Here is a 22,641-nt window from a genome sequence, read left to right as displayed (position 1 = left end):
CATACTCGGAGTTTTCCGTGAAACTCCCCGCTCGACACTCGAGGATTATAGCGAGACCCGTTTAACAGCGTTAGGACGTGACGAGTTTGACGGAAAACTTTTGCTACGATATAACTTTTTTCAGGCTAAACTGTTCGTCGATTCCTTATAAGTAGTTTCTTTAGGTATTAACAACGTGTATTTTAAATATGCGCAGTGCAACGTGGATCATCGGCATTCTTGACTTTAAGTTGCTGTTATAAATATATGGATGAGCAATGAGTCTGAGAAAAAAATTTGTGAAATTTCATGCTTTGATTTTCTGTTGTTTTTTTAAACAATTTTGCTGCCATTTTTGTCAATAGGAAAAATATTTTTCTGAGAAAAGTTGAAACCTTATGAGTATGAATAAATGAAATTTTACAAGTTTGTTGATGATTGTGATTACGTACAGGATCAGGTACAAGTTTATCCAGGAATTGGTGAAATCGTTATTACCTATATTACATTTGAAATTGTAACGAAAAGCGTATCAAGTATAATACATAACGATTTGTCCTATTATTACTGAAGTTGGAAACACATCGGATTTGTTTTTTAATTTAAGAGATTCATTTTTATATCTGAACTGTGTCTTGAGCTCGCGATTCAATTAATTTAGCAGCTACGTTAATGGACGTTTACTTGATAACGCTAAATTCAGATGCTGGATCGTCTGACGGTAAGAATCTTTTTTTAACGGAAAATTTTAAGGATTATTTTCAATGTATTTAGTTTGGTACAGCTTAAACAGGAAATACCGATGGAAGTACCTATATCTCTTCTCCGTAAGTATAAAAAATTATTCGAGAAGCGTTTAATTTTATTCCCACGTAGGTTTGTTCGCACGCACAACAGTTTTGCGAATCTTATGTTTTCACAAAATAAATCATTTTTTTTTAATGTGATTCATCTGTTCTTTATGACGTATCTACCGATGACCGAGTGGAGATGTAGCAGGAAAGAGGAGGGAGAGAGCGTATCAAATTCGACAGAATTAGTGTCGCTCAAGATATGATTCAGTGTATCCTCTTCCAGCGACAAAAAATATTACTTTTCAATTCACGTATCTATTAAATTTAATTGGGAATGAAATTTCCACATGTTTACATTGATCAAGTGAAAATCACGTTACAGGAAAATGATACTTTTTCCAAGTCCACAGATACCTGTGCTTTTATTTGAAATTTAATTTTCTTTTAACTGTAGAACCCATTAATATTGATAAGATAATTATTTGATTTGAATTTGAATTTTGTTCGTATAGTTTTTAAAAAATCATGTTTATTCCGCGCCTAACATTACGCAACAATTACTCTATGGCCACATATTTCCATATATTAATTTTCATCTAAGTAAACAATTCTCAGAAAGCATATCTTGGATCTGAAATGATCATATTTCACGTAGATTCAATGACAACATCTGCTCTTGTAATTTTGTTCATCTATTCTGATAAACGCTGTCGAAATGTCAAAAAACATATCAGATAACCAAATATTGAGTTTGTCTGATTAAATTTGATCACGTCGTGATTGATATTTTATAACAGTAGAAAAAACTAGTGAAAACTTGAACCTTACTTCACATAATTTCCTCTAAATTGCAATTCGTAGCCCCGATATCTTCGGGCAATACTTAAAATTCGATTAAACTTCCGTGACGTCATTAAGTGGGCACATGAGTCAACGAATTGATGTCTCGGCGGCCCTGAGATCTCTTCTTTGTGTCTTTATTCCGAGACGTGTGCATCAAGTTTCGATCAATGAACCGACTGCTGCTGCAGTACAGCGAGCTGTGAGAAACATATAAATAAAAATAGTTAACCCGAGATGAGTATACGAGGAAGCAGCAAATGGTGCAACTCGAGATCATCTCGCGGAGTGTCCTCGTAGTGCAGCGTCGAGGCCGGTGCAAGCGAACTGTATAATTTGGCGATGAATTTAAGGATGTGTCGGTCGTACAGTCAGCTTAGAAATGCAGCGAAAGATCGACGTCTTAAATCAGTAACATCTACATTGTGTACCTGCAATTGAGTATTAATGAGAAATTTTGAATTCACTATTTCCAAAAATCATTCATATATAGCAAATGGAAGTAGAAATTCATTCTTGACTTTCGAACCAACTGCATTTTGTTTTCTCCTTTTTTGATTTAGCTCAGTTTCTAATACGTCATTCGACCTATAATTTTGTGATTTTTTTTTTTCTTATCGGTGCCAAAACGTTTTTATTGCTGAAATCACCCATCAAATTCACATATTTGCAATTGAAGGAATCAGATGGTTCCAAAATAATACAATTTTTGATGTGAATAACGAAATATACGTTTATTTTTAAATAAGAATTTTGAAATTCTAGAAAGTTTTATGGGTGGAAATTCACAAAAGTTGCTAAGCAAAAAAGCTACTATTCACATTTTCATCGGGCCATTTGCAATTTCAAGAGTGAAAAAAATAGTAAACAGGTGTCTTTCGATTTGCGCAAAAGTTTATATCTGAGAGGTGAAATATCCCTACACATTTGTAAACTAATTGTTGTTATCATTTCGCTATTTTCTATTGATTTCTCTCTAATTTGTTCTTATGCTTATTTATTACTATTATTATTATTTTTCCGATCTCTGTTCTTCGTGATAATAATTATTCCTGAACGCATCTAAAAGGTAAAGAAATTTAAATTTGGGGGTATTTAGAATTACTCGAATTGATTTTAGCTACGAAGTGCTGAAATTTACATTGACACGTGCATCAAACTAAGACAGTAGCAAAGTTTTTAAAAAATTTACCAAACCCAAACTTCTAAGAAGTAGGATTTTTGAAACTGAAAATTATGCTGATTGATCAGGATTATCCCTAATTAACTAAAATTTGTATCATCTGCTCTTGTATTTCCAATAACGAGAGTAAAATTGACACCCAAATGGGTTACGTAACAGACATTATACACGCAAGAGATATTCTCACAAATTTGTAGATATATTTTCGATTCATCGCATATATATACTTCATAAATCTGTCCCCTACAAAATATTGTAAAATTACATTCTCACACGTAGATATTTTCCCCAGCTTAAGCGGGCAAAAAGGGATGCGTTACATTATCATCCATGTGGTAAATTTACGCTAATATTTTTTAACAACCAGTATAATTAGGTACATATTTGCCTTTAGGATAAATCCTTTAAAAGATTTAAAGATGATTTGCATCAACTTCAGTGGGACCCTGCAACAGTTTCCTTCACCAAATTTAATTTCCACGAGTTTTTGACCCGACTGTACGTCCCGTGCATCCTTAATGCGGTGAAAAAGAGTCTCGCGTAAAGGTGAGGCGGAATCGTATACTTAACTGCGCAGGTATCGTGCTCTACACTTAACTCTCGAAGCAGCCGATCCAGCCGCGATAAAAGGAACGCGGATTCGGCCGGCCGCCTCCCGCAGGGTGACGTCGCGACGTCGGCGTCTGGACCTGGACGGAAATATCCCTCGAAATCGTGACTCACGGACTCGGCTTCCCTATATTTACCCGCGGCAATCGTCCCGGTGCTACCGGAATAGGTTTACTATCGTCTTGCAAGGGCGGGGGAATTTTTACCACCCTTCGACGCCCCGAAGCCCCGAAGCCCCGATGTCTTCAATCCTCCACGAAGCTTCCATTTCACTTGGAAACGGCGCGGCGTCGCCGCGTGTCTGACGTAAGCTTTGTCATTAGTCTCTTTTCTTCGTACGCTAAACTGCACTCAGAGAATTCCGACTCATTTTTAGTCCCGAAATAATTCGCCCGCATACGCGGATATACCGATTTAGCAACGATTACTGCTTTTTTCTCATTCGTTTACATCTCTCTTGGAGTTCCTTTGAAGTTAGAGCGAAATTAATTTGTCTTTGATTATGCCGTTTGGAAGAAATTAAGAAGTTTACAATTTTTCATACTTTCTTCTTCGTTATTCGTTCGCTGGATTCAATCACTTCCTTTGTCCGAACCACGGAATCTTTGTATACGATGACTCGCAGACCTTGGCAATTAAAGTTAGGACAATAATCGGCTCAGAAATTACACGATCATAGAATAATTTCTCTTCAACAAATTATTCACTTATTATCTTCTTGTATTCACGTACCTGGTATGGAGCCAGATTATTCTCGTGTACTAGGTATGACTATTGCAATTTTTTTAATGGCTTCATTCATCCATTTCTTTATCAACAAGATCATCAACCTTTCTTATAAAAATCGCGCGGAAACTATTATCGTCTGAAGTAGTAAGTTAATAAAAACGCTGCGTGTCACATTAATTCGCTAGTCCTTTCACAAACATCATTCTAACCTTCTGGAAATTACTATCGTCATACAGAATAAAATTATTATAAAAATCTTTCCCTGCATACGGACATTACACGGAAAAAAGTCTTATCTGTTTAATCGCGGGTGATTTAGAGAGGAGGAAGAGACCACATTCAGTGCCGTCTCTACATTCGGATGAAATTCAATCGAGAATTTCTGTTAACCCCAAATGTCGATAGACTGTGAAATTGTAGAAAATTGGCTGACTAGATAACTTTATCACACAGGTCTAAAAAACCTCAAGATTTTCTTTCTTAAAAAACAAACAAGGAATTTCCTTCGTTTTCCCAAGCCCTCAAATACAAATTCATTCGGTGTACAATTTTCGGGGGTAAAATTTCTAAAAACAAAAAATCAAGTCAAAAATAAAACAAACAGAGTCTTGGGCTAAAAATAATAGTGAGAACTTTCGACGCAGTAGCCGCGGTAACTAGGACACCTTGGAAAACCGCATGAGTCAGCTATAAAAATATTGTCGCTTTTCCCTCTACGGAGTTCACTCTGAATGCGAGTAAAAAAATGTCTACCGCAAGAATATCTACAAAACGATCAAGTCTTGGCTCTGAGTCAACCGATATGAATTTTAATTGTTTCAGTTACAATTGTGCGTTCGTACAAGGCAAATTCCGCAGAGGCTTATAACACATACCATATTGGTACAGATTTCTTTTGTCACATTTACGGAAATGTCAGGATTCGTCGCCGCGTGCGTCGACTGAACAAAATACGTACACAGATACAAACAGAATGTATCAGAGTTTGTCCTTGTTACGCGGAAGTTCATATTTTCATTTCCTATTCATTGTCTACTGCCATTGATGCACAATTGCTGTGCCATTGTCACGCCACAACTTTCGCCTCACGGATAATGGTTACATCGCATCCAGACCCGTAAAGCTAAAAAAGCCTTGAGCCGTCGAATTTTCCGACCCTTCAATTCTCAAGATCAAATTTTTCAAAAATGTAGCCAGATAAAAAAAAATTCAGGTATGCGAAGTATTAATGTTTGCTAGTAAAAGAGCGCATGAATATCAATGTCTCACTGCAATCCGATTCCAAAGAATTTCCTGCATAAAGTTCGAGAGTAGTAAAATCTAAATGATTTGTCTCTGTTGAGCATAGCGCGTAAAATCGCTCGTGATTTAGATTTCGAAATTGTGAGACACCGCCAAGGCACGGAAAACATATGAAATATAATTACTTAATATCGTAATTCAAAATGTGTTTCCCCAAAAGCTCACTAAATTCTCTCAACCAAAATTGGTTGTTTGAATATTGCGAAACATCGGCAAAGTTAAGGTACAACAGAAAAAAATTTGCTACGGACTTGTTTTTTTCTTTTATACATTTGATTTCAAGCAAAAAAAAAAATATATAAAAGTCTGTTTCCGAACTCTACGAGGAGTTTGAAGAATGTTTGGGGTGAAATTCACCAAGAGTGACCAATTAGGATTGAATGCGTAAGAGAAATATTATAATAAAAATGTTTTTCTTATCCTTACTCGATTTGATTTTCTGTCACGACTTCTTAAATTTAAACTATAAGACGGCTTGTTATGTTTCTCAATACCTATTAGAGTTGTCATTTTACAGATTTATTGGATAGTTATGTCCAAGTTTGAGCCAGGTTGTATGGAAATCTGTCATTTCAATTTGTACTATAAATTACCATCGTACAAGACACAATATTACGCCGTAAAAATAATGAGCATACTATAAGCCACACATTGCGGTATAGATGGTTGTATATCTTTCGGAGTAACTTAAGGAGTGACTTCGATGAAATTTCAGTGATGTCGAGTTTTTTATTTTTCTAATGACTAAAAAAAAGTGATCAAAATTTCATTCCAATAAAATATAGATTATGGTAGTATGGGTCCTGAAAAAAAATTTCAATCTCCTGCCATGGAAGTGTATGCGCAAGGAACTTTTGGCGGAAATTTGGCAGGAGATTGATATTTTTTTTTCAGGACACATACTACCGCAATCTAAATTTTGTTGGGAGGAATTTCTGATCACATCTTTTTCAGTCGTTTCAAAAATCAAAAACTCGATTCTATCAAAATTTCACTGTAGTCCTCCCTTAAGCATCCACGTTGCCTGAAGATGTAACAAAAACTCACAGCCATGGGTAATTTTTCGTAACAGTTCCTCGGGTATGTGCGGGCTTTGGGGTATTAGCGATTTCAGGTATTATCGAAGGTAAGACGAAAAGTCGACACATAGTTGCCTTGTGACCCTGCTTATTAAGTCAACATAATATGTTCAACTTATAAAAAGCCGACTCCAAGTTGCCTCAAAAAGTAGAATTTGAGTCAACCACCGATTTGCTCAAGTCGACTATTAGAGGTTTGTGACTTAACCAAATCTGCACTAATTTTAATAAATTTTGAAATACCGACAACACGCCAAAATTATGTCGCCTGCGTTGACTCTACTATGTTAATTAATTGCTGTTCTTGCAAAGAAAAAACTAAGAACTTGAATGTGATCTTGTGCGACAAGATTTTGGCTTGGCACAGGTATCATTTTCAGAGACAATATTTCTTCCAAGATACCTGAACGGCGCTTTTTTCCCTACTTTTACAAATAACACTTACGGATACCAGTAATTTGTCTTTTTTTAAATCTTCCATTGAAATCAACGAGTTTCAATTAGACAGAACAAAATTATAAGCAATTTCGTATAAGCAATTGAGGAAAGCGAATTTTTGTCGTGAGAAATCTAAATCTAAAATTTTCATTCTATAGAATAACAAAACTGAAAGACCTACGCATAGATTACACTCCACTAGAATAATGAAAAACATCGGCGACTAACTTGGCGAGGATCGCGTGGGGTCAAACTTTGTTTACAATCATTGAGAATACCTCGATCCCTTCCGGCTACAAAAAACATTCTAACCTACCGATTTACTACCATTGGATCACGCTCGTCTTCATCACCGCAAAATTGGTGAATTTCGGGAGTAAGAAAGCTACGTCAATACGAAAGTGTAAAACGTACCACAGACGCGTCACAGACGAGGTTACGTTTTCACAAAAAACCGAAAGTTGTGTCAATTTTTGTACATTTACGGATGAAATAAAATTTCTTACCTTCTGAGGATATTCGGTTGTTGATCGGCCAAACTTTGGTCGTTGAGACACGTTTAATCACTTTTATCTCACGATTATGAACACATTTTAGAAAATAACTGCCGTGCTTGAAGCTTGCTCGATATAACACTTACAACATTTTTTGTACGACCCCTTTGAAAACTTGTCTCTTCATGCATGCGGAGCGGGTGGGAAATAACGCGTTTCAAGCTAATTCGCGGAATCGGGCGGACAAGGACTTTCCGCCCGGCTCGAGGGACGCAATGGAATCGGACCGAAGCGAATACAGCGCCTCTCAGCGTTACGAATTCGTAGTATCAGTTGTTGACGAGTCGGTAAGGCAGTCTGCGACTTTGGAAATTTGAACATCGAGAGAGAGTAGAGACGTTAACAACAATAAAACATGGAAAAGTATATTATTAGGTGGAGGGCCCTTCCCCGCTTGAACAGTAAATCCGCCCTCGGGAATAGTCTCCGACTTTTTTTTCATCAGATTATACAAGATAATACCTACTCGTATAATGTATGAAATAAAATGCAAATAATTGTACTAACCATACGTTTACTGCTTCGTTTTTCCCCTGTATAGCGAAATAACTCAACGGCACTGCTGTTTTTTTCTCAGTAATTCGCGTTTTCAAAATGGGTCGGACAAAAAGTATCGCCTGCGCGACGGGCGGAATGCGATTTTGTCGCTTCGCTCGTGCCGCTACCTTCACACTCGTCGAAATCGCCGCTAGATGACTTGAAAATCAGCTCAAACGGGCTAACAATCAATTACCGTGTTGGCCCGTACATAAGTCGACCCGCAATTTTTGACCTCCGATTCGGGACTGTTTTTCGGATCCGAATATAGGTCGAATTTTAGAATACTTTAACTTTTGCTTCATTTTACGACAATCGCGTCTATTTTTCTCTGATGTACGGTATTCTAACGCAGCTCGGCAATTGTTCGCGTTTTCGACTTCCCGTACAACTATTAGTTTAAAGTTCGCATCATAACTATTAGAAATGTTTTTGTTTATTTGATTTGTCTGTGAACCACTACACTCGACTCCATCTACACTCCGAACATTCATTTTCTCGATTATTGCACGCACGAAACATCTAACGGACAATTTGTTCATTTCAACTTGAGACCGACCCTTGGAAACAATTGAAGTTCGAACTTTCGATCTTCGAGATTCGGCGCGCACGCGCAGTGCGCAAGTATTGCATTGCGCGAATATTTCAATTATCGGTCGATAACAAAATTTCCAGTTCATAATGCAAATCCCCTAAAAGTTCCCGAATATACGTCGAGTACTGTTTTTGAAGGTGAAGTCGCTTACCAAAAATCTCGACTTATATTCGGGCCACCACGGTAATATAAGTCGACTATACGTCGACATTTTCAACTAGACTTAAAGTCGGCTCCAAAAAGTCGTCTTTGTGTCGGCATTTCAAGTCGACTATAGGGTGACAGAAAAAAGTCGAATTTAAGTTGCCCTTTTGCCAACTGTGTTGTGTGGGCTGTGATTACGCCCCGACGATCAACGCTATGACCATCATTTTCCTTTCATTAAATATGTAATTCGACCCCTGAAGGGGTGCTGTACTTGTCAAAAATGAGTCGAGACTTTCTGTAACTATCTTCCGATCTATATATTTATATGTATGCCACTTCTCACTGGAATACTTTTATCCCATATTCCAAATAGCCAATTTATAACTCATACTTCATCAAGTTGAACTTCTTTTATTTTCTGAGTCCTAATTACTCTGAAAGTGTCGATTCCAATATTCACCAAACCTCAGAATCAACTTTCTACGAATATTCGAGGATTTCCTTCGTAATTTCTCTGTGGGAAATACAAAATAATAAATTGACATTTTTTTAAACTTACCTGAATTAGAGTGAATTATCGAGAAGAAAATTGTGTTGAGTTACATGAATTAATTCAAATGAATTCAACTGAAGAATTATTCTGTCACTCGAATGTCGAGTCATTTTCCCTCCAAAAAAATCATAAATTAACGCAGTAAAAATTTATTTATTTCAAATTTCTATCACTAGTGTGTATGACAAACATGTGAAAGATCCACTTGCATCTGTCTCCATATCTATAATACACAATACTCATACTTGGTATACAAATAGCCAGTTAAACTATGTAGATATATTAAGAAAGCGTAGAGAAGCCCAGATATTAATGGTCGCATACGAAGGAAGGATTTGGACGAATACACCTCTTCAATATGTTTGTAAATCCCTGATTTTTCATTTTCGTCATTGTCGAAAGACCTCCGTTTTTTTTCAAATTTAATTTGATTAACATCAATAACATCAAAATTTGATTATATAATCGTCATCGCATTTTTCCCCACTTTTTTCGATTTCGCTTATTCCCCAAAAATATGAGGTAATGGAACTTTCTTTTTACACGCAGGCCACGTCACCTCGATATTTTTTTTTTTTTTTTTCTAATTCGCAAGAAAGATGATCAGTATATATCATCTCGTTATAAAAAGTGGTTATTCAAATAATCTAATCTATGTAATCTCAAAACGACTTTACTATACCTATACTAACGAATACAATGTGATCAGACTAAATTCAATCATTAGACACAACTAGAATACTGGAAGTAGATAAAATGTAGATGATCTAAGAAAATTCTCGCCACTTTTCATTCTCCATAGCTCATTCCCCAAAAACGATTCGCTCGGTCCCTTGTTCTAAACTTTAATAAACTTTGGACATGTAATTGGACTTTAAAAACTTCAACTCCAGCAACGATCGTCGAGTGAACTTTACATTAACACTAAAAGCCTAAGCGCAAGCTGCTCGTCATCCTCGCAAAATTCATCGTCATCCAAAAACGTCTACGTGTCGCGGAGCCAGACTTTCATCGGGACTTTGGTGAATGCCTTATTGAGAAAACCTTGGAAGTGGGTGGCGATGCTTGTGCTTGCTGCTGGCCGCATTTCTTCAATGATTTCCTTCGCGTTCTGGTTCAGGAACTGATTCATGGCCTGGCCAATCACGTTGTTTCCATTCAATTCGTCCTCGATGCGGAACCTCGCTCTTCCAAGACTGAAATCTATCACGAGGTGAGATATCCTCATGTATCGAACACCCTCGCGAATCTCCTCGATTCCCTGGACTTGAGCAATGGCAGCCACTTCACCTGAAATAATTCTGCCGTTTAATTCATTCTGTGATCACTGTACGTTCCAACGTGTATCAATTGTAAAATGAAATGAAAATCAGAGCTGTTATTTATAAGAAGAATTGTGTAAGCGTTCAACAAGAGATTGTCCGATCGGATTATTCAGAAGAATGGTTATTGCAACATTAAGTTTGATTTTTTAATTAACCACATCAATTAGGGACGGAAAATCACTGTATTCTTCCGTCTAGATCAAATTATTGCAACAGTTAAAAGGAAAGATAGTAAGAGTCGCCATAACCAAAAAGAATAGTAATCACGCACTAGATTCTCTAGTTACACGTACCAAACTTATTTTTAAGTTACGATAAAAAATAAAAATAGCAGAAGACTGTACGGTAACCACAACTAGAAATTCCACTCAGTCTGTAAGTTTTAAACTGATAAAAAACAAAAACTCAATAAACAAAAATAATTCAATCAGTTCTAAACATTCAAGATTCTCAAATGAAATGGATTTATTACTTTCAATCCTTACTAAAATCGCGTATCTCGTTTTAGTTTAACGGAATTGTAAGTAACTTACGACAAACCGCCAGTTTTTTTTCTTAATATTGACGTCGTGACACAACTTTCATTATCGTAAGACTGTCAGAGAATAAATACAAAATATACAAATGACATGAATGATTATCTCCTCTAAAGCTACCAACCTACTGCACAAAATCCAGAGACTCGTGAGTAGAGTATAATTTTATAATTAGCAGGGAACGAATTGTGTTGACAAAATCACTTACTGAACACAGCCCAGAAGTCGCCTTGACTTTGAATGGGGAAGAGTAGAACATTTCCGGCAACTTCGTAGCGTCCTCGTAGTTCGATCTTCGGAATCGTAATGTGAAAATCAATCCTGAGGCTTGGGATGTCCGCACGTACTTTGCTGACTGTGAAATTACCAGGACCAATGGCGGTGATGTTCTTGAAAAGAGCGCTTACTCTCACTGCTCCTTGACCATTCTGCATACCCAGTTCAGGAATGGTCAGTGGTTCGATGGGAGGAAGTTCCAGCTCAGGGAGTCCTATAGATTTTTATCAAATGCCTTAATTGAATGTTGTTTAGAAAAAAATAATTTTCTTACCTCAAGTTTGGAAGATAAATTTTAACTAAATATTTATTCATTTTACTTTGTCATCCTCAGTATGATAATGAGAATTCGACAATTCTGACAGCATTGCCATCGCGAAACAGTCACGCGGTTTAGAAAGTCGTATCAAATTCCGAACCTAATTCAGTTTGGATCAATTTGTGTACAGAGTTCCAGGCATTGCGCGTTGTTTAGATCTCGTTACGAAATTAAAGGGTTCGCTACTTGTAACGCCTGTCGTTTGCATAGCTGGCAGGCAGTTGCTTTGGTACTACATATATATAGGTAACCGGATTAGGAAAATGTTACACAATCGCGTGTGCATGTAGCTAATGATTTTCCAAGTGAATGTAGCCGCGTATTGTGCGTATAATAATGCAACTAATACCCGAGATTGTGGAAAGTTTTATTGTCCAGTGCTCATTATAGTCAACTTTCCTTACATCTGAATTACATAGTCTTATTTACTTTGTACTAGAGTAATTGAGCGCGACACTGAAGGAAGGAAGACTCCAGTAATCGCGGGAGAGTTTCATTTCTCAGAAAGAAAAAGAAAAGCTTATGTAACACCCTTTCTGGAATCTTCACTTGAAGTTAATTGTACGTAACGAGTTATTAGCATAAATCGATTGCAAGAAAAGAAAAAAAAAAATATTCCAATAACGGTTAAAAAAAAGTTGTAATACAAAAATATGTTGCCAAAAATAAGCATGTTAATTAAAAATTAGTTATAGAATGGTTTTTAGAAACCGATCAAGACATTCTTCCGCGGAAAAAAACACAATGTTTTTCACATTTACATTGTTCAATGACAATTCTGAATGAGTCATGATTTTATTCGGGTCATATACTGTGACAAGAAAATAATATTTTCAGTTTATTCTAGAAATTTGTTTATAAAAGTTACAAAGATTTTTCTTTGCAATGTTGAATTTAAAGTAATTCTTGTTAGTGGAAAAAAAATTGTTGTAATTTTTATTGAAGTACAAAGATACGATTTTCAAATTATCATAGTTGCAGTTCAAACTAACTATAAGCGAAATCATTTAGCCAAATATCACACATTTCTTCGTCCTATGATAGTTGGCTTGCGAATTTAAGTTCATCATTAAAATTTTAAACTTTCTAAAATTTGTTCTCGAAATTACAGAATTATACTTTTGGCCTTTGATATATAATATGAAAATAATCTAAATAACTCTGATTGCGAGTGGAAAGTTATTGCACTAACTGAAATGCTTGAAAGGGCATTTAGGATTTCGTGAATCGTGACAAAAAAGTTTCACACAAACTCACCTCTTATCAAATAGGGTTTCAAGTGGTTTAAGGACTTCTGAATGCAGATATCAATCGCAGGATCCAGTCTCGAGCATGGCAAGATGTATTCGGCTGAAAGTGAAAAGATAATAATTACAAGTTGTTTCAGCGTTAGAGTAAAACGATAGATTGTTCAAGGAATTAGCACATTTTAACGTAGTCTAAGTGTCAAAAGATTTGAATGTCAAGTTTCTGCGCGGAGTCGTTAAACCCAAACAAAATGTGGCTACGTATTCCAAACAGCCGGATCAATTATACATATGTAACATTTTGATTATGGCGTAGGAAGTGCCACAATTATTCACGATCTTTCACGTTTGAAAAGATATTCTTCCTTGTTCAATGATGATTAAATTCCAACAACGTGCGCTTGGTTTTCCCATTGTCAAAAAATAACACGAGCAAGGCTTAGACCATCATGGGCGTGAAGAAGAACTGCAAAAATGGTCATATTTTTCCCCCTAAAACGAATCTCCGACTGTAAGTGGGACGCCGCGTGGTTCCTTTTCCCACACTCGGGGTCATCGACGGGAAAGCAAAAGTTCAAACTTTAGATAACGGACCTGGTGAGGCGGACTTGTCGCCCGAGGTTAAAACCGCGTGTACGATAAACTGCGAAAACCATAATACGAAGCGTTATGTTTGTTCCTGAGAAGTGACACAACCGTTCTTGGCTTACACAACGACTCTCTCTCTCTATCTCTCTCTTTTCTCCCCTTCTCTTTCGCGTTGGCCATAATTCTCGATAATTTTGAGGTGGCCTGACCCGATTCGCCTCTGAAGGGAGGCTGCGATTGATCCCGATTCGTCGCAAACCGGGCGACCTAGCCCGGTTGGCACCGGCAGGAACGCGGCCGATTCCGCTTTCACTTGCTGGATCTGATCTAAGCCTACACCTTGTTCAGAAAAGAAGTCTCGTTGCGAGGAGCAACTCGAGACGTACGTAACTTTCTCCCCGAACTACCTCTTCGTTGTGTAATCTCTGATATAACCTTCGGCTGCACACAACGCACAGCACGTTGCGACATACCGTCGCTGCCTTAGACGTCACATCTACTAGTTACCGTCTACTGCCGCCTCAAAATGATTGAAATGGTCTACCTTAAACTCTGCGCTATATTTATAAGGGTTCAGTATTTTAGGGTGGGTTCAAATGCCGGAAGGAGATTTCTGCCCCCAGATCACGTTATACTCAATAAGCATGTCTTACGGGTGAGAAATTCCGGTTCCTTCAACGGCGCTGATCCCTCCGTCTCTCTGGCGGAAACTGCAGCCAGAAATCCAAAAACGAGAACGAAAGCTGTTGACGTCATTTTTCCTACCGAGCGATGAAAGAATTTTTGATAATAATTGTCGAGCTTGGCACAACGGTTTAACAAAATATTTCCAACACGTCACTTTTATCCTTTCTTTATCGTTATTATTTGAATTTTTTTTTATCTTCTTTGGTGATTTCACAGCATACTTTATCGCGTTGTTGGTAAAATTTCGCTCACTTTATCGACATTTCGCACCTTTCTTTGCGGCTCATTGCGCACAGATTCTCGTTTCTTGTTGCAATGAGAGCCGATATTTATTAACGTATTGTTGCTCGCGTCACCGACTTGCAGCTGCAATAAATCTAACGAAAACCAGCAGCGTTGTGTCGCGGCACTAAAGTCGAGACCGGACAAATGTCTGTCTTATATGGGATCACCCCTTCCCTCTCTGTGCAACTCAGCGTCAAATAACGAACCGTCTCTTTCTTTCCGCGACCCTACACAGTTCTTACAGTCATACGCGAAAGATACTGCAGGACTAATTTTGCAATGTTACTTATACCTATGCCGCCACGCAACAAAATTTCCGAATTCCTTTACCTCACTTTCACTGATTCAACCGCAGTTGCCGATTCACTTTAGTCCTGATTAATAAGTAGGTACCCGAGCACCGAATCCTCGCGTGATTCGCGACCACATGCAGGACGCGCGGAATCCTCACGTCATTTTCCTATTACCTACGGTTGTCGAGTTGCAAAACACTTCGCATGTTAATCTCTGGCTTGACGAAAGACACCGTTCTGGTTATTCGAACGGCAATGACCCGGGTCAAAATGCTACTCAGAGTGGAAGAGACCGCTGTTGCCCAAACACCGTACGTGTCCCGAAGTCTCGTTCACTTCACCGACGGCTAATCTATTCCGACTGTAAAGCAGAAATCATCCGGCTACGCTACCTGCTCAGTTATGCAATTAACACACCGGCACTCGACCACGTTGCAGATCGAAGTGATTGCCTTGCCAAAACGAGTGATGCGGACGGGTAGGTTCGATAATTTATCTGATTTCAATTTTTCTGCAACTTGACAACTTGCGGTACGTATTAAAATGCAAAAATCCGCCAGTTTTCGCAATTTAAGCTGTTACAGATTGGGAGAAATGCATTGATGAACTTTGAACTTTGAACGGATTGATTTTAATAGTTGGATTCTTATCGTGTCCTTATTGCGGGACAAACATATTTTCCTATGTCTTTTCGTTGTGGATAAGTCTAATATTTTTCGTCATGGAATTGGTTTTGGACTGGATTCACAGAATCCATGATGGACAGATTTCTTTTTTTTTATGAGAAACAGTTTTTTCTTTTGATGTAATTTTTCCTCACAGCAGAGTGGATCTATTTTCTTTACATTTTTAACGAAGTATATAGTTCTAGCAATGTGAAGGAAATAAAAAGATGTTTAGATTAGACAAAAAAACCAAACAATTAGGCATTATAAAATCGATTTTCGCTCTCGCCACGAGCACATTCCCAGGGCGTTGCACCGTGAAAGTGTGTGTGTTTTTTTTTTTTTTTTGTGAAGGACATTGTTTTTACTGTTCCTAAGGATTTAGCCTAAAACTGATTTCATGCTTCAAGAGATCAGACTTTTCTACATCGAAAACACTTTATCGCGATCAGGATACGATAAAAGCTTGAATATTATAAAAAGAGAGAAAATCGAAGAACTGGTGCAACCCGATCCGAACTTGATTGAATTTTCCTCTATAATGATAATCCAGACGTTTGAGTCCTTCATGATAATCAGAAACAAGAAGGCAAAAGTTCTTTACATTTAGGTAGGTTGTCACTGTACCTGGAATGGCTGGAATAAGAATCATTCGAATGAAACGTCCTGAAAAAAATTGCGACTTGAAAAGACAACCGCACGTTCGATGTTGCACGAACATTTCAAACTTTCGGGTGTTAAAAAAAAATGTAGAAACTTTTTGTGGATCGTTCTAATTCTAGTTCAAGTCGTAGAGAACTTACATGCGAATCAAATGATCTCCGGTTGAATTCAACTGAGTGTAAGATTTCGAGATATGATCAGGACTAGTTTGAAGAAAATAGTTTCTAGAAAAATACGTTTACAGTTTTAGGCGGAGTTTTCTGAGGGTAATAATTATATAAATATTGTTAATCACGTTTAATCAAATTTTTTAATTTCTCATAAACGAGACACTGTCAATTGTCAACCAAGCGACATATGAATATGATTAATATCTTCATAATTTCCACGTTTTTTACATGTGCGCAAAAATTCTTCCATGTATCTATATTGTAAAAAAGTTATACGAAAATCAACATAAGTTAAAAAAATCATTCCTTTTACACCCGAAAGAATTGAACATCGTCTCAAACATGGCAAAGATTTAAAAATCTTTTGTCAAATCTCCATCACGTGTTTTATAATGTTCGAAACACGTGAAAATAATGAGAATAAAATTAAAGATAACCATTGTTTACGAGACATGCATATTGCGTATTTTTTTTTTTTTTTATTATTTACTGAAATACTGTCTAAAATATTTACATACGGGACATTGAAGAGAATTTTTATAAGTTGAGTGAATTATTGTCCCGAAATATGACATCCTGGAATCAACAAATGAATTTAAAGCAGGTACCTACTATAATCATATTACAGGCCAGTCGCCAATTTGCTGATTGACGTAATACAGACCTTGGGTTACTGTACACGTGGAAAAAAGTTTTCGCATAATGGCCAAGCAAAAAAGTATCAGTGCGTGAACAATAAGAATTTTTTGTTTTCCGCAATACGTGACGAACAGTTTTACAATGCCAGCCAAATTGTTCAGCAGATTTTATTACCGAGGAATATATCACTACAGGAATGTAAAAACAATTCTATATCACGGTAGAAAATTCGTGATTTTTTATTTCATTAACGCTTTTTTTATACTAGTTAGCAATTTTTTGCTTCAACCACGATATTTATATGATGCAAGACGCTTCAATATGCATTTTTTTTCCTTTTATTACTGTACTGACCGGATTTACTCTAGGATTATGATTATAGCTGTACTTTATGATACTGCAATATGCTATTAATCCTCCGCACAGTTCTGGAGAAATTTACTCTTGCAATATTCATCGAAATTATTCTACGAAGGAAAATTTTTCTTTTTTAATTTCACTATTTATTATCCCGAATAGCGGTAAAAATGTTCCTTGTGGGCATCACAATCAAAACTCATCGTCGATTATGAAGTATGGTCGATTATAAAAGAATGGATTCAAAGCTGAAATCGGCTTACACGAACGTGATTTTTTTACTGAAACCCGGCAGCCAGAACTTGCTTCATCAACATTTTCACAATGATTGGAAAAACTTTCTTGATCACTGTGGCGCTTACTCAACAACCGTGCAAAGCTGTTGTGTCAGATGCGCTGAGTTGAGTCATTTTGCGTAATCGCCAGTTCGTCTTTACTCTTTTGTTTCATCACTATTCAGATGCGACCTTAACTGTCGGTTCTGCACCAAAAATCCATACGTAGTTGAAGTTTCACTTTTCGATCAATTGAATACAAGCTTTCGTGCAAATTCATAAAACCTTACACTGTATTTACTGTTTCAACTTTAGTCAACCACTAATTCAAAGATAACACTATTTTTCGCATTCTCATGACATAATTCTTTAGCTGGTTACTAATTAACTGCAACTCTTTCTTTCTCGAAATGTCTAAGAAATTAAAATTTTATTCAGGCATCCTTTGAACGGTCAATTATTAGAAGATTTTATTGAAAAATTTATACAAATATTTTCTCCTGTAATAATCAACTATTCCTGTTGTTTATTACTTGGTTATATTTTGGATCAATTTATTCGCGTACGTAATTTCATTGACAATCCTATAAAATTAGGTGCTTTGAGCAAAAGCACAGGAAATACAGTTTCAATAAACGGATGCAAACAAAATTGTAAGACAATTTTTTATAGACAATCAATTCAAAGAGCAATTGAAGAGAAAAATTTAATCATAAAATTTATACGGAAACATGCATAAACAAATTCTGTCGACGTACTCTTGAGTCCGAATCGACCCAAATATCTCTAATCCTCACGCCCGAAAACTATAAAATTAGGATTAGAATTCAAGAAGATAGAACTTCGTGTAAGGATAAAGAAACTCGTTAAATTCATATTTTAGTCAATGAATCCATCGCTATTTTCTATCATAATGATTCAATATCGTACAGTCTGTACATAATATTAACTTGAGTAGTTATTAGGGTGTTTAGGTCTTCAAGAGAGAAGTCTCTGTTGATTGAAGACAGAAAATTTTGATACAATCAATTAATATGGGTTGTTTATAAGCATTTACGACTGCCGACGAAACTTCGACATTTTTCAACTAAGATTAATTTAAAATCCACACTAAAATAGCGACGGTCCAAATACACAGCATTCGTGCCGAATAAATTGTGCCCTGATTCGGCAACTCGGAACTAGTTCTTACAACATTTTTTTGTAATCAATGATGCAAAAGTTGTTGATGTTAGAATTATTATTCTATTTAGCACAGTATCAAAAGTTGTGACCTACCTTGCGTTTTCTACTGTCAACTAACAAGTTATCAAGCACAAGGCCATAATAGGACACTTATGGGTTGTTCTTTTTAAATCCGACACACTTTTAAGCCTTATAAATGACTGATTTATTTTACAACCATAGGATGTGATGTGTCAATAATATACGTTGCATTATACCTTGTGTAATTTTTTTAGCTTCCAAAATTGATTCGTTTGGCCATAGGTCTCTCGTTACTTCAAAGAAATTTTTTAGAATAGCTCTAAATTTCTCTTCTTCTCAAAATATTTACGTTTATCGTTTAAATTAGAAAAACATCAAGATATTCTATGGAGTTGCAAGTAAACCGGAGACCATGAGACACAAAAGTGTGTCAGATTCCAAGGCAATACATCACCCCCCTATATTTCTTGAATTTACAATAGGATTCGCCTTCGCAACTTGCAATAATATGCTAAAGTGCGCAAGGCATGTAAATTTTCAGACCTCTTTTTACGTTCCGGGAACTTCATTCGCGCCGCCTGAAGCATTGATTATTCTTCCAACGCGGCGGTAGTCTGGGTCACATAGCGTCAGGCGCTTTCAACGCGAATTGGATTGCACAATTAGCACAATTGAACTGAGTAAGTCACGTTATAACTATAAAATCGTGCAAGAATGAATAGAGCGAATTGTTTTCGAAAGCACACTTATGGCTCCCTTCTCTTTCAGCTAGGCACACTTAACGCGCCGCTATCGGTTCAATAGACACTCGGTAAGTCAGTACCGCATGCGTTACGCAATATTTGCAATTTATGATGAATTGTTACCACCTGTTCTACATTCTCAGTGCTGTCTGCAAGATACTAGATTATTCTCCAGCTGTTCGTACGACTAAGAATGTATCATTAATAAGACTAGTTTAGGACTACAGTTCAAGTTTCAGCAATCCAGAAACGTGAATAATCGTTAGATTTTAATTAGTTTTCCGATGTAGTAAAAATTCATGGCTGATGTCGGAACTTCATTGCCTGTGAAATACGTAAAATTCCAATGAGAATTAACAGCAAGGAATTGATAGATACGTAAGTCAATTCTAAACCGAAATCAGTCACTTGTCGTAAGGATTTTTTTTCAAAGAAGTAAAAATAACAGATTTTTTTGGGTTCTTTTTTCAAACAGTTTGGGGATACCATTTTTTCTCTTACATCTCTAGTTGGAACGATCAGGTCATGTCTTTTGAGTAAAGCTATTCTCAAAAAAGTTTAGTCGGACCAACGGCTCTCCAAAATCTTTACGACAAGTGACAGATTTCACCAGAACAGTGACTTAATTATTTATCAATGCCTTGCTGTTATTTGTAATGGAAATCTTATATAAATATCAGATAATGAAACTCACTTAACTTTTCTAAATTATTAAAAATCAAGTTGTACTATCCCTTTAAATTCGTTCTTGTATCAACGGTCTAAACGATTGTTTGTTTTTACAATGAGAAATACCTTACCTTAGATCGAATTGACGAGTTTCTAAAGAAAAACAACAACAAAAAATGGTCAAAGCTACAGTGAATTTTATTTATACATCAAGCTTATACTCAAATGTTTGCCAATTTGTCTTCATCCGACATGCATAAATTTGTCCTCTTATCTTAATTTGATCTCTACTTTACTCGCATAACGTATAATATAAGTACCAATACAAATGAAGATTTGTAACAACTAGAGTGACAATTGTCCTGTAATCAATTAGGAAACAAAATATCCTTCGGAAACTTGGCGTAAATTCTGTTAGCAAAATCCATAAAGAGGTTGGCGACGGTGTCTTCCAACGCCGGTTTCATTTCGGCTGCAACGGTCTTCCAGTTGTCGTTTAAAAATACGTTCATCGCGTCAGCGAGGGTCTCGTCCCCGTTGAAGAGGTTGTCAAGTTGAATAGTGGCGTGGCCGACATTGAAATCTACGAAAAAATCGGTAACCCGGAAGTAGGTTTTGTTGCCGTCCTTTGGATTCGCGTAATCTTCTCCCTGGGTTGTGACGATCGCATTAATGTCCGTGTAGTTTCCATAGCCTTTGCCTTCCCCGGTTATTGGCAACATCAAAATCCTCCCATCCATCGTGTAATTCGCGACCATCTCCAGTCGTGGTAAAAAGAGCTTCAGCTTTGTGCGTTCCTTCTCGAGATCAACTCTGTGAACGTGTTAATAGATTTTGTTAGATGTCAATGAGCGAAATTTCTTCTATTTTTGTTATTACAAAATTCTAGTAAAACGAACACTGCTGCGATAATGGTTTAAATATTGCTATTAAATAAGTGGTAATATGGTTGTCATTACTACATTATCTAGTCGTTGAAAGATTTCATCTGTTTGCTCAGTTGACTACATTTTACTAGTTAATCGATGGCACGATATAAACTTATTGTTGCGACACTTTGCTTACATCGACTTTGAAAAAAAAAGGAAACGAACGAAAGTTTTTAAGTTAAGTTTTGATTCTAAATTGTAATTTACAAAGACTTACTTTACGGCCTTGAGCAGAAAGTCGGTGGCACCGCGGACCTGTATATCAGTGTACGTAGATTTCACTGCCACGGGTCCACTGCCCTGGCTGATCTCGACCTGGGGAACGTGCAGAGGCTCGCAAGCAGGAATATTCAGGAGCGGAATACCTTCCCTGAGGTAGGGCCTGAGGGCCTCGACACTGGACCGTATGCATTCGTTAAGATTGGGGTCACTCTTGTGACAGATCTTCAAGAAATCAGCTGCAATTGGCAAATTATTTCGTGTTTTAAAATACATTGTTTCGGAAATGAAATTCACTGATATTAGTGTCAGAATATTGCTTCGAGTTTTTAGTTCACTCTTGGCCAAGTTCTAAAATTAAATCGATCTTCTACGATTAACAATTTTCATCATATTTAAGAATAATCATTCAAGAGTGTAATACAACCCGAGCTACTTGGTCAAAGAAAATTATCATTTCTGCATCGTATATTCAACATTTCAATTTCGTATCGAGATTTTGCCAAATTTCGTATTTTCTTAAGATTGCTGTTGCATTTCAGGCAAAAATAGACAATTCGTTATCCGTATTGTTAACATATTTTATCATGTTTTGCCCATACTACTTCAATTTTGCTAAATTTTTCATAATATTATTGGTATATTTATTTTGAATGATTACATAGGCGCAGTATTTCAAAAATATTATGCCACTTGTTATCAAAAGTATGTCGAAACTTATCAACATAAGACACGAATCTTGAAATATTTATGGAACACGTTATATATTATATCACATTCGACACAGTTCGGAAAAAGTTTAAATTACATATTTTATATATTCTACGTGTAATATTTGTTAAGCCTGTCAGATGTCGTCCGTCGATAAAACATACAATCAAAAATGTTGCAGAAAACATAAAACTTACGTATTTCTGGCTGGGATTCAGCGTTGAGCAGGTGTCCGCAGATCACCAGAGCAATAAAGGGGAAGACAGTAAAGTATCGACACGTCATGTCGGTGGCGAAGACGTGCTTGAAATACGAGTATTAATTAAAACCGAGCGAGAATAATGCTGACCAAAAGACTATGCAAACTGTACAATGTGCTGACAACGCCATTTGTCGAGTCCAGGTCGCCTCGCTGTTTCTCAATCGCGTTAAAAACTTCACTCATTGTCGATAACAAACAAATATGAAACAGCAATAAAAATCTGGCCAAAGGCAGCTTG

The 22,641-nt window shown here is 36.7% G+C and overlaps 2 protein-coding genes across 2 annotated transcripts; both read right to left on the bottom strand.

Annotated features, from left to right (window-relative positions):
* Positions 1–9,875: 9,875 nt before the first annotated feature.
* On the bottom strand, positions 9,876–14,439 carry LOC124409673 (protein takeout-like). The gene is made up of 4 exons (XM_046887447.1): positions 14,284–14,439; positions 13,053–13,145; positions 11,409–11,690; positions 9,876–10,629 (listed from the first exon to the last, which is right to left on the bottom strand). The coding sequence occupies exons 1-4, from the start codon at positions 14,384–14,386 to the stop codon at positions 10,325–10,327; spliced, it is 783 nt and encodes a 260-aa protein (XP_046743403.1). The 5' UTR covers positions 14,387–14,439; the 3' UTR covers positions 9,876–10,324.
* Positions 14,440–20,468: 6,029 nt separating this feature from the next.
* Positions 20,469–22,444, bottom strand: LOC124409674 (protein takeout-like). The gene is made up of 3 exons (XM_046887448.1): positions 22,339–22,444; positions 21,429–21,669; positions 20,469–21,095 (listed from the first exon to the last, which is right to left on the bottom strand). The coding sequence occupies exons 1-3, from the start codon at positions 22,424–22,426 to the stop codon at positions 20,651–20,653; spliced, it is 774 nt and encodes a 257-aa protein (XP_046743404.1). The 5' UTR covers positions 22,427–22,444; the 3' UTR covers positions 20,469–20,650.
* Between the last annotated feature and the right edge of the window lie 197 nt (positions 22,445–22,641).

This window comes from Diprion similis, chromosome 8 (assembly GCF_021155765.1).
Source record: "Diprion similis isolate iyDipSimi1 chromosome 8, iyDipSimi1.1, whole genome shotgun sequence".
In the NCBI taxonomy this organism is placed as follows: Eukaryota; Metazoa; Arthropoda; class Insecta; order Hymenoptera; family Diprionidae; genus Diprion; species Diprion similis.
Note: the sequence above shows the minus strand (reverse complement) of the source record. Positions and strands in the feature narration are given on the sequence as shown.